The following is a 15,015-nucleotide window of genomic DNA, read 5'->3' on the forward strand; positions in this document are numbered from 1 at the left end:
TCTTCGAGGCGTGGTCTCTTTGCACCTTGCCCCTGCCATAGACGGCCAGATGCATTTGCAGAGGACTCAGATCCCGATCTGGGTCTATTCTCAGACATTAAGCTGCTGTCTGACATCGCCTTATCCACTTCTGTACTCCTTACAGACACTTCCACACTCATTTCTTCTATCTCATCTGTCCCTAACCCAAACTCAACCACTCCCACTCCCCCCTGCACAATACCATTCTCTGATCCCCCCACAATCTCCAACTCTCCCATGCGACGGTTGGCCCCCCCGTATACGCTGGGGCCGATGCACCGGCTATCCGGAACACCAAGGGATTCCCCCCTAAGGGGACCCTCCCGGGTAGATTTTTGACACGATCGCAATTTCATATTTTTTGTTTTTGTTTTCCCCGTTCTACAGCTTAACCTGGCTCAACCCGTTCGCACAACGCGCAGGAGTGGCTCTACATTCCAGAGTGCAGGTGGAGACAGATTCAGCCAGCGGGAAGGATTCCTACACTCTCTCTAACGGCCAAGAAGATGATGTAAGCAAAGCATTTAACTTGGCATCCGATAAGATTTACTTTTCAGTATAACGCAATAGACCCACATATTCTATCTAAGTTAGTAATAAGTACATGCAAATTAATTCCCGACTGGAATATTAATTATATTAGCAATAGTATTTATTATAGTTTTATTTCTACTAAAACTTATTTATTCTTTAGTTGGTATAACATATGCTAATATAACAAATATATCGATCCTGAAGCAGCTACGTATCCACACCAGGCTCGCAACATTGTGCTTCAAGAATATTCTTAGCTACTTTGGTCACAGTCCCCGACGCCGGCCCAGTAACCTGGATAAGCTAATATTGGCAAGTAAGTTGAAAGGTAAAAGACCACGCGGCCGATCACATCGTCGCTGATCAGACCAGGTAAAGTCGTAGTTTCAGAGGCACTATTCCAGTAGCTATCAAAAAGGCCGAGCATAGAACAAGATGGAACGCTGTTATAAAGAACTCGAATCCGAACATGACCTTCAGTAATGAAGAAAACAACAAAGAAGAAGTCGTTATTATTTTTATTAAAAAAAAATTCTTCACCCAGGTTGACGACACCGGCATCTTTTTCGACTGCAAAAGGAAGACTTCCGGTGCGGAGGTGATAGAAAAGTATATCATGTCGAAGTTTATGAGTTACGAGTAAGTTGGATATTCAAATTTCGGGTGACTCCCAACAAACACTACGGTGCACACACAAACACTTTAATCAGTAGCCCATAACCGGGACTTAGTGCATCTGCTAACAGGATGGTTTGCCCACAATCACCATCCTGGACAGACAGGTGGGTGATCGCAGAAGATGGAAGCTGTACCAAAGAGGACGCTGCTACCCATTCTCCGTTACATTTCCTTAGTCGCCTCGTAGGACACTCGCGGGAGGAGTGCATGTGGTGACAGCTGTATTCTGATCGCTGTCACCACACTGCGCTTAATACAGCGACATTAAAACGCATAGGATTCTTTGCGGGGATCTACCATCTCGAAATCTGACAGAAGTTAAGAGAAGAATCGAAAGTTTTTGGCGGAAAATTTTCGATTCTCGTAAAATAATTTTACTAAATTGTTTCAGTGAATTTATTAACGCGAAGTTTGAGTGTATGTCTTTCATTTTGATGTATACTTTATACACAACAATTAAATTATTCATAAACAAAAACACATCATTATCCCGTAGTCGAAAAAAAGAACTACATACTAAGAGAAAAGTACGTTAAATTTTAAAATGTTTTCGACACAAACTCAAAGGCAAGGGGTAGTATATAAGATGTGGCACAGGCTGGAAGCATTGTCCCTTTAAATGGACCAACGAATTCTTTGGCCAAGGTTACCATCAGCTCCTAGATTCCCGGTGAATTTGATAACACTTTTTGACACTTCTTCAAGAGCTCGAGTCCCCCTGGCTCTGCAGCCCCAGAATTATCACCCTAAAAGGCACTAAAATGAAGCTGCTATCAAGGTTTCATATTTGCGCCGCTTGGCCTGCTGTAGAAATCGCACCCACCATTGATGAGGTCGTCTGAATGTAAGATGCAAAATTGGGGTACCAACACAAGTGGCAGCTAAAATATTCTGCCTTCCCAGCTCTTGGAAATGAGTGTCATAGCATCAGCTAGAATTGTTTTATTAGGTTGTTCAAAAAAACTTTTTCTTTCAGTGTCTTACCCATACAACAATCAGTTTTAAGCTCGATCCAGAAGTTCTTTTCGTCTCCCGGATGTGGCATAATCATCCCCCCAAGTAGACCTACCCAGGGAGAGGATGAAATCATAAAAGTCAGCTTCAACTTAGGGGATATCATCGTTTTCGAAAGGGTTGACCGAATCGAGGCGAATTTCGATTTCGTTTTGAGTTATTACAGGTAAGTGTTGAAATTATATTCCTGCTCTCTATCTTCTCTATCTTTTCCTCTTCTTTTAAAGTAAACTTACACTACACTAAGCTATTTCTTTTTAGTTTCTGAGAAAACAATATAATGAAGCTGAAATGTGGTGGTATACAGAGTTTCCTTTTCGACTTTCACTAGATTGTCATCATGTGGAATAGTAATGTCAACACGCGGGCACGGATCGATCGACTAGCACTATTTCAGCTGGGTGATTACGTATCTCGCGATAGGCTTGCGACAAGCGAAAATCTTGCAATCACTGCTGGCAAACATCATGTTTGTTTATTTATTGTATGGAAAAGTGAAGTTTGACAGCAGTGATTGCAAGATTTACGTCTGTCGTGAGATACGTTATCACCCTGCGAGTCTATTAGATGTAATATACCTGTCAGTGAGATCGATCCCAGTAGAGCAATGCACTGCTATTTTTAAGAACTGGAATTATTATTATTGTTATTATTATATTAGGTATATATTGAAGGTAATTTTATTAGACTCCAATTTCTCCAACGACAAATTGTTGTTTCAGCCGCGATGACAAAAACAAAGATGTCTTCTTGAAAATAGATTCCAACACAAACATAAAATGCGCCGGTCGAAATGTGACGGTGGAATGGCTACTGTACGTAAAGCAGCCATACTCCATGGATCCCGGCAAACGATTCTGGAAGGTAGATCTTTGTCCGAACATCACTGGAAGTTTATTTTTAACAGACTTCCTTAAAACACTCAACACACTTCTACGACAAAACTAGCGCTTTTAGGAAGCCAGCCAGCAGCATTCTCCGTTATATATCCTTTGTCAACTCCTGCAACACCCGTGACAAGAGATGGGGTGGTTAGCCGTATATGATGCTGTATATAATGAATTATTGGTCAGACATCGTCGTTATCAACTTATAATGGCTCCTCTCAGAAAACTCCAAAATCAGTACGGTTCTGGCCGTAGACCACCACTCAAGAACTATTTGATCTAGTTCCCCCCTCGCATTTTTACCATCGAACCGCGAGGCACCGTATGGATCTGCATCCCTACGTTGTCGATATTCCGCGGACGCGTACGAAGCGCTTCGCACCTTCGTTTCTGATCCGCACCGCTAGGATCTGGAATGCTCTTCCAGCTTCCATTTTCCCCAGTTTCTGCAACATAAGTTCCTTCAAATCAAGAGTGAATGAAATCTTAAAATCTTCTAAGCAAGCGCGCTCCACCTTAGGCTGCATCATCGCTTACCATCAGGTGTGATTGCAGTAAAGCGCTCGTCTATAAACATAAAAAGAAAACACGCTGGTTGGTGGACTTCACACGCCATTTTATTCAAAGTCAAAGCCAAATATATCTTTGTTCAAGTAGGCACTTTTGATGCGTACATTACATTTCGAACGTTATGGAGGACTCTTAGGCATGCATGATTCTTGCTTAGATATCACTTAATCATATCAATCACTTATCGGCCTACTACAGAACACGGATGAGAAGTTTTCAGGCCGTAGTCTACCGCACTGCGGATTGCTAGACTTCACAATTGAAAACGTTATAGAGAACTCTTAGGCATGCATGTTTCTTGCTCGGATAACACTTTATCATAAATCAAATCAAATCAAATCAAATATTTCTTTATTCAAATAGGCACATAGATGGCACTTTTGATGCGTTATTATATACAAAATGTGTACATAGCAGTGAGTAGTGATGGAGATAACTACAATCGTAAACTTAAAACTAAAGCTACGAGGGTTCCAATCGCGCCCTGGTCTAAGAAGAAGCCCACAACAAACTTAGCCGGGTGTTCTTTTTGTTATCACCATCTCACATTGTCATTAGAAAATATTTAAGAAGCAACCTGGTTAGAGCAATTGTTTACACCCAAGCTTTTTTATCGTATACGTAATCCTTTATACTATAATAGGACTTTTCTATAAGCTTTCGCTTGATACAAACTTTGAACTTCTTTAGTGACATCCCCAAGATATCAACCGGTAATTAATATCAACGGTCATATCAACCCATTACCGGTCCATTTCAGAGTACTGGTCTCCTCGCACAATGAGAATTGTTTAAGCCCTAATCCAGCACGCTGTGTGCAAATATCACTAAGCAAATTCACTAAACTTTACAGGTTTTCCTTGTTTCCATTTGTAGCAAATCTAGCTTGGTTACATGGTCCATTTTTCTCGATTTTTCCAGCTCTGTTATTTCGAGAACGACATCAGTCACGCCCACGCAGACCAGGATATCGCGCTACACCCGGCCTCGTACGAGGGTCGTTCGTCTGTGACATACCAGTCGACAGCTGACTTCCACAGCTGCTACACCGAGGGAAACGTCAGCAAGATCATCCTGGAGTACAGGGGCACACCCAAGAGTATCAACGGAGATGTGGAGAGATATGTTGAAGTGAAGATAAAAGGGGAGAAGGTACATGGTACTTTTTATTTCTCTATGACAAGGTTGCTTGAGAGCAACTGTTTTTTTTCTCTTAATATTTACGGAGGGTTAGTTCAAATGCCACCCTCATCGGAGCTTCGTAAGGATATCCATGGACACTTTACATATGTCATAAAGTTTTTTGGCCTCCTTAGGTAATGGATGCGCCGAAACAGTGTTACCATACCCCCAGTTCCCGCAAGTCAAGATTAAAGTGAGCGAAGGAGAGTCTTTCTACTTCGCTTCGGACACATTCCACCAAAATGTGATAAAACTCCTCGATTGGTGGACTCCACACACCTTTGAGAACATTTGTTAGAACTCTCAGGCATGCAGGTTTCCTCACGATGTTTTCTTTCACCGTTGAAGCAAGTGATATTTTAATTGCTTAAAACGCACATCACTTAGAAAAGTTAGAGGTGCGTGCTGGGATTCGAACTCGGCCCACCGAAAGTGAACTCGAGCACCGTGATGAAACCTGCATGCCGGCGAGTTCTCCATAATGTTCTCAAAGGTGTGTGGAGTCCACCAATCCGCACTGGGCCAGCGTGGTGGACACTGTAGCAGGAGACCCGAGTCTCCTGCTACAGTGTCCACCCTATAGTGGGCCGGTAATGGATTAATATGATGGTGATAATGATGATAAAAGGTGCCTACCGGGGTTCGAACTCGATCCCTCGAAGGCCAAGACCACACCCTAACCACTAGGCTATAACGGACTTTGTACGACTAAGTACTCCAAGTATTATATTATAAATGTCAATGTAAGTTTGTTTGTCACGCTTTCACGAAAAAACTGCTGAACCGATCCTCATGAAACTTTGTACACATATTCTTGGAAGTGTTGGAAGTAATATAGATTACTTTTTATCCCGACATTAAGCTCGGTTCCTTTGGGAGAGGAGATGAGTTTTTGACGATTTTACACCATAACTCCGACAAATTATAAACGATTTAATTAATTATTACTATAGAGGTTATACGTGTTTAATTTTGTCCAAACTGTGGTTGCAGATAGAAGACAGAACTCCTCAGCGGACGGCAGCAAACCCCTTATTTAAGGCTTAGCGATACTGAATACTTTAAAGTTTTTTAGATCTACAACTAAATTTAATGCCACATCAAAAATTAAAATCAAACGCAGACGAATTCGCGGGCAACAGCTAGTATATAATAAGATAAACTAATTTTACATTTTGTTTCAGCTGCACCAGTTTGATCTACTCCCAGTGCTGGGCATCGGTGTCGGGACCCCAGTGGCTCAGTTGCTGGGAAGCTTCGAGAAGGACACAATTGATACCACCGCCATTATTAAGGTGTATATTTCATACTCTTAGATTGTCATCGTGGATTTTTTCCTTCAGAAAAATAAGGGTAAAACAAAGTTATATCCTACTTCCTATCCAATCCAATCCTATTCAAAGTCAAAGTCAAAAATATCTATATTCAAGTAGGCCCAGATAGGTGGCACTTTTGACGCGTACATAAGAATTACACGGTAGTGAGATGATGGCGATAACCATATTCGTAAACTTAAAACTAAAGCTACGAGGGTTCCAAACGCGTCCTGGTCTAAGAAGAAGCCCACAACAAACTTAGCCGGGTGTTTTTTTTTTGTTATCACCATCTCACAATGTCATTTAAAATTATTAGAAGAGCAACCTGGTTAGAGCAATAATACACACCCAAGCTTTTTTATCGATTATGTAGTCCTTTATACTATAATAGGACTTTTCTATAAGCTTAAGTTTAATACAAACTTTGAACTTCTTAAGAGACATCTCCAAGATCTCAATGGGTAGTTTATTGTAGAATTGTATGCCATTTCCTTTAAACGAATTATGAATTTTATGTAACCTACTATATTGCACGGTAAGTTTATTCTTACTTCTAATGTTTAAATCATTGCAGTCACATTTTTTCTTAAATTTAGAAATGTTTTTATTCTATCTAATTATATCCCATCCTGGGATGTATGTTATTCTTACACGCAAAAATAACTGAACCAGTTTGTCTGAAATTAGGAGTGGAGATACGAGTAGATTGTTTAATCGTACGAATTCTTGAATCGTCTGTCAATCGGACACAACATAAACTCAACTGTAAAAATGTAAATAGGCACTCACGACACAGGAATAGGAATGTAAATGTTTATTTTCATTATTTATTTATTTATTATTTATAGTAATAATTGGATTGGATTAATTGCTTGTCACATTATATTATTATTTATTTAACTCTTTATTTGTACACCACTATGAAGTTAGGAAAATAAAAAAAACAATAGAAATACAAAGACAGAAGTAGAATAAAAAAGGCGGCCTTATCGCCTATTTAGCTTAGCGATCTCTGCCAGGCAACCTTTGGATTAGGACAAGATGAGCGAGAGCGGACAGGTTGTGTAAAATTATTATAAACCTACATTCAAATAGCTAAATACAAATACATAACCAAAATTGCACAAATAAGAAAAATATAATAAATAAATATAAAAGTATAAACTATTATATACTCAATCATACATAAATACTGTACAAATATAAATACTGTACTGTACTACATTATGTAGAACTCTCAGGCATGCAGGTTTCCTTACAATGTTTTCCTTAACCGTTGAAGCAAGTGATATTTTAGTTACTATAAATTTATTTTTTATTTATTAACTCATTACACATAATATACTCGTACATCACAGGTCTTAATTTAAAGGTGTAAGCATAAACTCAAAAGATTTTTTCCGTACACCCAGCCGTTGACAAATTTTTGCTTTTCTAATAGATTAATATATTAACATTCACAATTAATGCTACAAAATCGATACTTATTCACATTACCATTTAGAATGCGGGTAGGTCGACAATGATAAATGTAAAAACCTTTTGTTTACGTTCCTTAATTGATATAACTCAGTATAGGTAGGAACGAAGTGCGTTCATATTCCTTCACTATACATGTACACGCTGTTTTTAATTTTTTCTCATATTTTGTCATTAAACATATTTGTTTGTTATAAGATCTATATAATGTTGTTTAAGTTTGTACTTAATATTTTTCTTCGTTATAACTTCCCTAAGCTCTTTAGGAAGCTGGTTAATTAAGTAAGGTATAACGTATAGCAATCTTTTACCATACAGATAATTATATTTAGTTAGTTTTAGTTTTTCACATCTTCGTACTGACTAAGACTTTTGGACTTTTTGTAAGTTTTCTGTGAAATATACCTCATTTAACAATGCTAATTCAGTTGTCTCGTGAATAGGGATTATTTTGCAAAATGCATATAGCTTAGAAAAGTTAGAGGTGCTGGGACTCGAACTCGGCCCCCCGAATGTAAAGTCGAGCTTCTCCGCGTGCAATAACTAGTAATTATTATAACTAACAACATTTACAGGAGAAGAACGGCATAGCTTCAATCAGCTTAAACCGAGGGGTGGAAATACAGTTCGACTCGGAGAACTACGCGTGGCTTCTGGACAGCTGGACGGCTATGCAGCTGATGAAAAGATTCGGCTTCTACCGTAAGTATTTCGTTAATGATTCTTTTCAAGAGGAACTACTAAAACAATTCTATGGTTACAATTATGTCATACATAATTAAAAATGAAAAAATATTTATTATCAAAAACAACATTTACAGATTCCATGTTACCGATGGTACCCACACTAGGTATTCCTGTTCCGTGGGTGCCTATTTACAATTTAACAGCTTAAATTTATGTTTTCACTCGAATTACAGTCGATTAAACAATTCGTAAATACACTCTAATTATTGATAAAGTTGCATTTTGTATGATATTACGCTAGACACAAGAAAGTTTTTCTGTTGAATCATAGGTTAAGGTAGCAAGGCAGGAAACAATTTTTGCTTTTGCCTGTTTTACGGAACAATGTTTAATGTCACAAATACTGGTAACTTTATTATAAATAAAGGAGTCTATAAATGGACTGAAACGTTAAGCAAAGCTCGACTTCATTCTTGGCAACGGGACCTTAAAGACCCGACGTCAAACGTCGTAGAATTTTATAATCTTCAGTGAATTTAATTGACTGATGAACTCTAAGTACCATTTTTAAAATATATAACTGACGTACACTAAGACGTATAATACCAGTGAACTTATAAATACTAGTTTAAACTATTATTATAAAGCCTCGAGTGTAAATTTCAATTTACCACACTTGTTTCATAATTTACTATTTTATCGTGGCTAAACTTATCTTCGCCTAAAGTTCTCGTAATTAAAGTAATTTGCAAATTTTGTTCTATGGCAGGTGAATGCAGACTTCACGGAGGGACTGTGCAGACTTTATCAGGGAGTGTGGAACAGCTGCTACCTCTACAATGCGCTGAGAGCCTAGTACTCGCTGATTGCTCGGAAGCTCCTAGGTATTTTTTTTTCGGCTCCATATTTCTCATCACCATCATCAGCTTATTAGCGTCACATTCCTGGGAAACCTTATTGTAAACTGTATAATGATGTTGAAAAAGAGCAATCTGCAAAGTTTCTTTACGGCTCTTCTCGGTGGAATCTGCCTACCGAACTGGTGGTAGAGTCACAACAAACAGACTGACTTGTCGTTTCAAAAGTGCTTATAAACTGGGCCTACTTGAAATTTTTTTGTTTTTAATTTAATCAGGTCTTTCTTAGACCTACATCAAATGCGACAGATACATCGCGGTGGCGATATCTTCACAGTTCGGGTAATCCATTACGATAGTAAACAACAAAAACATTCAAATTTGCCTCACTTGGTTTTTTCAGTTATTCGAAAAAAATGTTTTCATCACAAGTGTAGTAATCTCAACAAATTTTGAAAATTTTCTATTCGCCTGTTCAGTTCCAGCTTTGTCATCTTACGACAACAAGATGGAGGCATGAAGATGTACGAGGGCGACCGGAATACAACAAAACGCGTCAATTCTGATGTCGCAACTACTGATATTGGTTTTCCGTGAGTATACATACTTATTAGAGTATAAAATATTATTATTATCCGAGATTCACTCTCACGCCCGTGTACAAAATGAATACATAAAATGAGCCAAAACAACATTAATATATACTTAGATACATAGAGATTAATTCACTTAAATATACATTACATAAATACATATTTTTATTATTATTAAACTCTTTATTTGTATACCACAACATTAACATATCTATATATATAAAAGAAAGTCGTGTTAGTTACACTACTTATAACTCAAGAACGGCTGTACAGATATGGCTGAAAATTGGTAGGTGGGTAGCTTAGGGCCAGGAGACGGACATAGGATACTGTTTATCCCGTTCGACAGTCCTTATATATATATCTATATTCTACATCTATAAAACAAAGTCGTGTTAGTTACACCATTTATAACTTGAGAACGGATGGACCGATTTTCATTATTTTTGATTTCTTTGATTCCTGTTAATCCGGAATAGGAGAATAAGTATAAAAATACAATTTTTTTTTTTAATTTAAAATCAAAACAATTATCTAGCCGTTCATTAGTAACAAAACACAATTGACAGCGCACGTCAAGTTGTCTATACCTAATCGTAAAACTGTTGATGTGACCTATAGAGAGATTCCGGAGTAAGATGAGTTTTATGTATTGTACTTTATAAAGACATTGAGAGGTAAAATATACTAAGGCGAAATGAAATTCGCGGGGATAGCTAGTATAAAATATAACAAAAACAGAAACATATAGAGAGAAGTAGTAGTACAAAGGCGGCTTATCGCTTAATAGCGATCTCTGCCAGGCAACCTTTGAATTAGGAAAAAAAAGAAGAGGAGAATAGACTGCTGGTGGTACAAATATTAAAATACATACATGCGAATAACTACATGCTAATACATAAAATAGTGTACACAAATAGATAAAAAGTAAATAATATAATTAATAAATAAATATAAAAATAAATTTATATATATAATAACAACACTTACATTTTTAAATACTTTCACATACAATAAATGAGTAAGTATATACATGCTATTATTAGTCGTTAACAATATAATGGGCCTTAACTAATATTGCCAGTGATTTGGATCATCGTATGCTCAATGGAAGCGCATTCCACAATTCCACAGCTCGTACGCTAAACGAACGCTTATAAAATTTTGTCCTATGACAAGGCATACACAGCGTCAGCACACGGCACGATCTTAAATCAGATTGCTCACCAAGAAAAGTGAACTTCTCTTTTAAATACGAGGGAGTTTTTAGATGAAATAACACACATTACAGAAGTGAAAGTAAACGCATATCCCGGCGACGACGAATAGGAAGCCACTTGAGTTTTTGTCGAAATTCGGAAACATGGTCATATTTGTGAAGGCGAAATTACGTGACTGGTTGGTTGATAAATGCTATTACTCGGTAAAGGAGTTCTTGGATAATAAAATATAATTATTAGTTTAGTTGGAATGTCAAGTCATTCCATGTTTATTGTTCCATACAGTAAAATTAATGAAATTTTATTATATTCAGCCGATTATTTTGATTTTATTTATTTTGATGTTTTATTAATTATTACATAAATGAATTTGTTTAAATTAAGATTTGCATGTCATATATTATGACTAAACATGTATACCTACAATGTTTTATGCAAATAAAAGGATTTGATTTGATTTGGCGAAATATGAACCGAATAGCAAGATTTTGAAGACGCTTAGTTTATTAAGCTGATCCTCCGTCAGATTAAGAAAGCTTGCATCCGCATAATCGAGAACAGATAGAAGGAGTGAATGTGCTAGCATAACTTTGCACCGGGCGGAGGAGACCAGACGGCCGGGGGTCAGGGCGACAGGCTTAAAAATCAGCGGAATATCCTAGCCGAGTCCAGCAACACCACTTTCTGCATCTTGGCTGCCAGTGAATTGCTACGGAAACCCAGTTGGCTTAGATGGTGTGCTAGGCCAACTGGGATTAAACTATTTAGATATAACTTCAAGGACAATTTCAGTGGACTCCACGTGCCACATGGCGGTAACCTCGTGAGCTAAATCAAGATATTTACGTTTTTTCTCGGTCTCAGCTCTCACGAGGTTCTCGTCGTTCTCGGAATCGTGATGTCAACCAAAAACACCCTAGACTGTTTCCATAATCACAATATCTGGCTTACTAGCTATGATCGTCGTGTCGGTAATAATATACCGCTGTCGGACACTGTCGCGCTCGAGTACCGGCACCGGTGTGTACTTGTGTACTGCGGCCTCTGATCCAGGAGACCGTACTTTAGAGCAAGCTCTTGGCGAAGGTTTTTTTTTTAATAATTATTATAAAATTCCTTATTACACACACAAAAACAATATACAAGGAGAATGATATTGAAAAATGAAAAATAATAAAAAACTGGTTTAGGTGTGCAAAGGCGGTCTTATCGCTAAAGCGATTTCTCCCAGACAAACTTTGGCGAAATTAGTTATGTTGTTTTTTATTCTTCTACACTATCAGTGTATGTGTTTGTCGATACGTGCGTTTGTGTGTGTGCGTGTGCGTGTGTGGCACAGTAAGTTAATAGGTATGTGTGAGTAAGGGCGGCCTGTTTGCGTATTTGAGCTTTGCCGGGCATGTTTTATGAGGTTACGAGAAATAAACTTATTAATGATGGATTCATTATCGAATGCTGTTTATTTAAGTATTAAAGTATCTCATTGGCTATGGTAGAAGCGGTGACACGTAAGCTTACAGAAAAATCCTATTATACCGGGACAAAAATTTGGTTATCCACAAATATTGCAAAATTAAACTTATTTATTGTAATGTATTCTTTGTTTTGTTTCCCATTTCTCAACCATTCCATAAAAATGTGCCACAGCGAAGCGTGGCAGGGTACAAGTAGTTATTCATAAAAATATCCATCATTAAAGCCCTAATTATTGATGCAGCCCTAATAATAAATAAATAATAATAATAATAAATATACTACGACAATACACACATCGCTGTCTAGTCCCAAAGTGCGTAGCTTGTGTTATGAGTACTAAGATAACTGATGAATATTTTTTATAAATAACATACATAAATACTTAAAATATATAAATAAACACCCAGACACTGAAAACATTCATGTTCATCATACAAATATTGTCCAGTTTTAGGAATCGAACCCACGGCCTTGGACTCAGAAAGCAGGGTCGCTGCCCGCTGCGCCAGTCGGCCGTCAAATTACACGATTTTATTTCAATTTACGCCTACACGATAGATGAAAGCTTGCCTATATATAATATAGGTATCAGCATAAACACTGTAAGAGGACCGAATTCATTCAAGTGTTGTATTAGAGGTTTAGCTCGACGTTAAACGGGTGCAAGAAAATGCTTTGATCCGGTTTTCCGGAACACTGAGCAAAGACCACACTCGCATATGAAGTACCTACTAATATCATATCGTGTTGATTTAGTTTATTTAGATATTTTAGTTGAATAAAAAACAAAGTAGGAGGACAAGGATATACTCGTAGTAGGTATAAATTAATTGATATACTACGAATTCTCGTAGCGATGGCATCTAGCCCCCAAGTAAGCGTAGCTTGTGTTGTGGGTACTAAGATGACTGATGAATATTTTCATGAATAATATAGGTACATAATAACTTATTTTTTATAAATTTATCAAACATATAAATATTTTCGGTAGGAGAGCCGTAGCTTAATTGGAGAAAGCGCTCAGGCCGCGATTGCCGGAGAGTCGCAGGTTCAAATCCTGTCGGTTCCGAAAATTTTTATATGCATTTTAAATTTATAAAATTGATATTTCCTCCAAGTGTAGGTAAAAACAAAAAAAAAGTATAATATACAGATAAACACCCAGACACTGAAACACATTCATGTTCATCACACAATGATTTTTCAGTTGTGGGAAAGGAACCCACAGCCTTGGACTCAGAAAGCAGGGTGGCTGTCCAGAGCGCCAATCGGCCTTCAAAAATAAATAAATAATATTAATAAATACACTACGACAATACACACATCGCCATCTAGCCCCAAATTAAGCGTAGCTTGTGTTATGGGTACTAAGATGACTGATGAATAATTTTACGAATAACTAGCTGTAACCTGCCACGTTTCGCTGAGGCACATTGTGATTGAATGGTTGAGAAGAATAGATGAAAACAATCCTTTATGCGTATTATATATCATGCTAAAATTTCAGCCAGATCGGTGCAGAACTTTTTGAGTTTTTGAAGCGTACACAAACCAACAAAACATTTTATATATATAGATGCGTATTGTATATCATGCTTATATTTCAGTTCGATCGGTGCAGAACTTTTTGGGTTTTGAAGCGTACACAAACCAACAAAACATTTTATATGTATAGATGCGTATTGTATATCATGCTAATATTTCAGTTCCATCTGTGCAGAACTTTTGAGTTATTGAAGCGTACACAAACCAACATAACATTTATATATATATAGATATACCGCTTATGTCATAGATCCACAGGAGAGTTGTATTTTAACTTTTATTATTGGTCTCTTACAGAGAGGTCCCGATCGGAGATGGAGTGAAGTTCATATCGGAATCTTCAGGAATTATAGTTTATAAGAGATTCAATGAAACTGTTATCCTACTGCCATCGTTTTACACACATACGGTTTGCGGCGAGTGCGTCGAGCAAAAATCACAGACCTGTTGAATGCTGTTGGTAAAGTTGCATCATAATCGCTAAGAACAGATTTACGAGTATATATTTGTAGAGTCAAACTTTCTTTATGCTTTACAATTAGCGAATATAAGAAATCCGTAATTCCTTAGGCATTTCAGCGTTTTCTTTTTACTTTTCCGAAAAATAATTTCCAGGCACTATTTTTTATTTAAAGTCCTATTAAAATTTTATTTATTTATTTTTTATTTATTAGCTTTTCAAGGGAAACAAACAGTATAATTATACATAAAAGTAATGCCGTATTTTGTATCACATAGACCAATGAAGTTTACACAACTTAGTTATACATATAACACGATAACATTAACCACAATTGCTTAGGAGTAAGTACCTAGCAAGCAATTATGATACAAAAAAAAAGAAAAAATAATAATAATGTAATTAAAACAAAAATGAAAAACAAAAACTTTAAAGCTATAGTACTTATTTTGTCATAATAAATTTTCTAAACGTGCCAATTTTGACATGAAAAATG

General features: G+C 37.1%; 1 protein-coding gene across 1 annotated transcript in view; it reads left to right on the forward strand.

Moving 5' to 3' along the window:
* Nucleotides 1-14,672, forward strand: part of LOC120635394 — a 64,482-nt gene extending 49,810 nt beyond the window's left edge. The window contains exons 20-29 of the mRNA XM_039906402.1: nt 409-532; nt 1,100-1,194; nt 2,210-2,413; nt 2,970-3,111; nt 4,626-4,856; nt 6,071-6,181; nt 8,257-8,383; nt 9,138-9,252; nt 9,705-9,818; nt 14,357-14,672. Of these exons, the coding sequence (XP_039762336.1) occupies nt 409-532; nt 1,100-1,194; nt 2,210-2,413; nt 2,970-3,111; nt 4,626-4,856; nt 6,071-6,181; nt 8,257-8,383; nt 9,138-9,252; nt 9,705-9,818; nt 14,357-14,510 (1,417 nt within the window). The 3' untranslated portion in view covers nt 14,511-14,672. The remainder of the gene's footprint in view (nt 1-408; nt 533-1,099; nt 1,195-2,209; nt 2,414-2,969; nt 3,112-4,625; nt 4,857-6,070; nt 6,182-8,256; nt 8,384-9,137; nt 9,253-9,704; nt 9,819-14,356) is intronic.
* Nucleotides 14,673-15,015: the final 343 nt, after the last annotated feature.

Source organism: Pararge aegeria, chromosome 26 (genome assembly GCF_905163445.1).
Source record: "Pararge aegeria chromosome 26, ilParAegt1.1, whole genome shotgun sequence".
NCBI classification, from domain to species: domain Eukaryota; kingdom Metazoa; phylum Arthropoda; class Insecta; order Lepidoptera; family Nymphalidae; genus Pararge; species Pararge aegeria.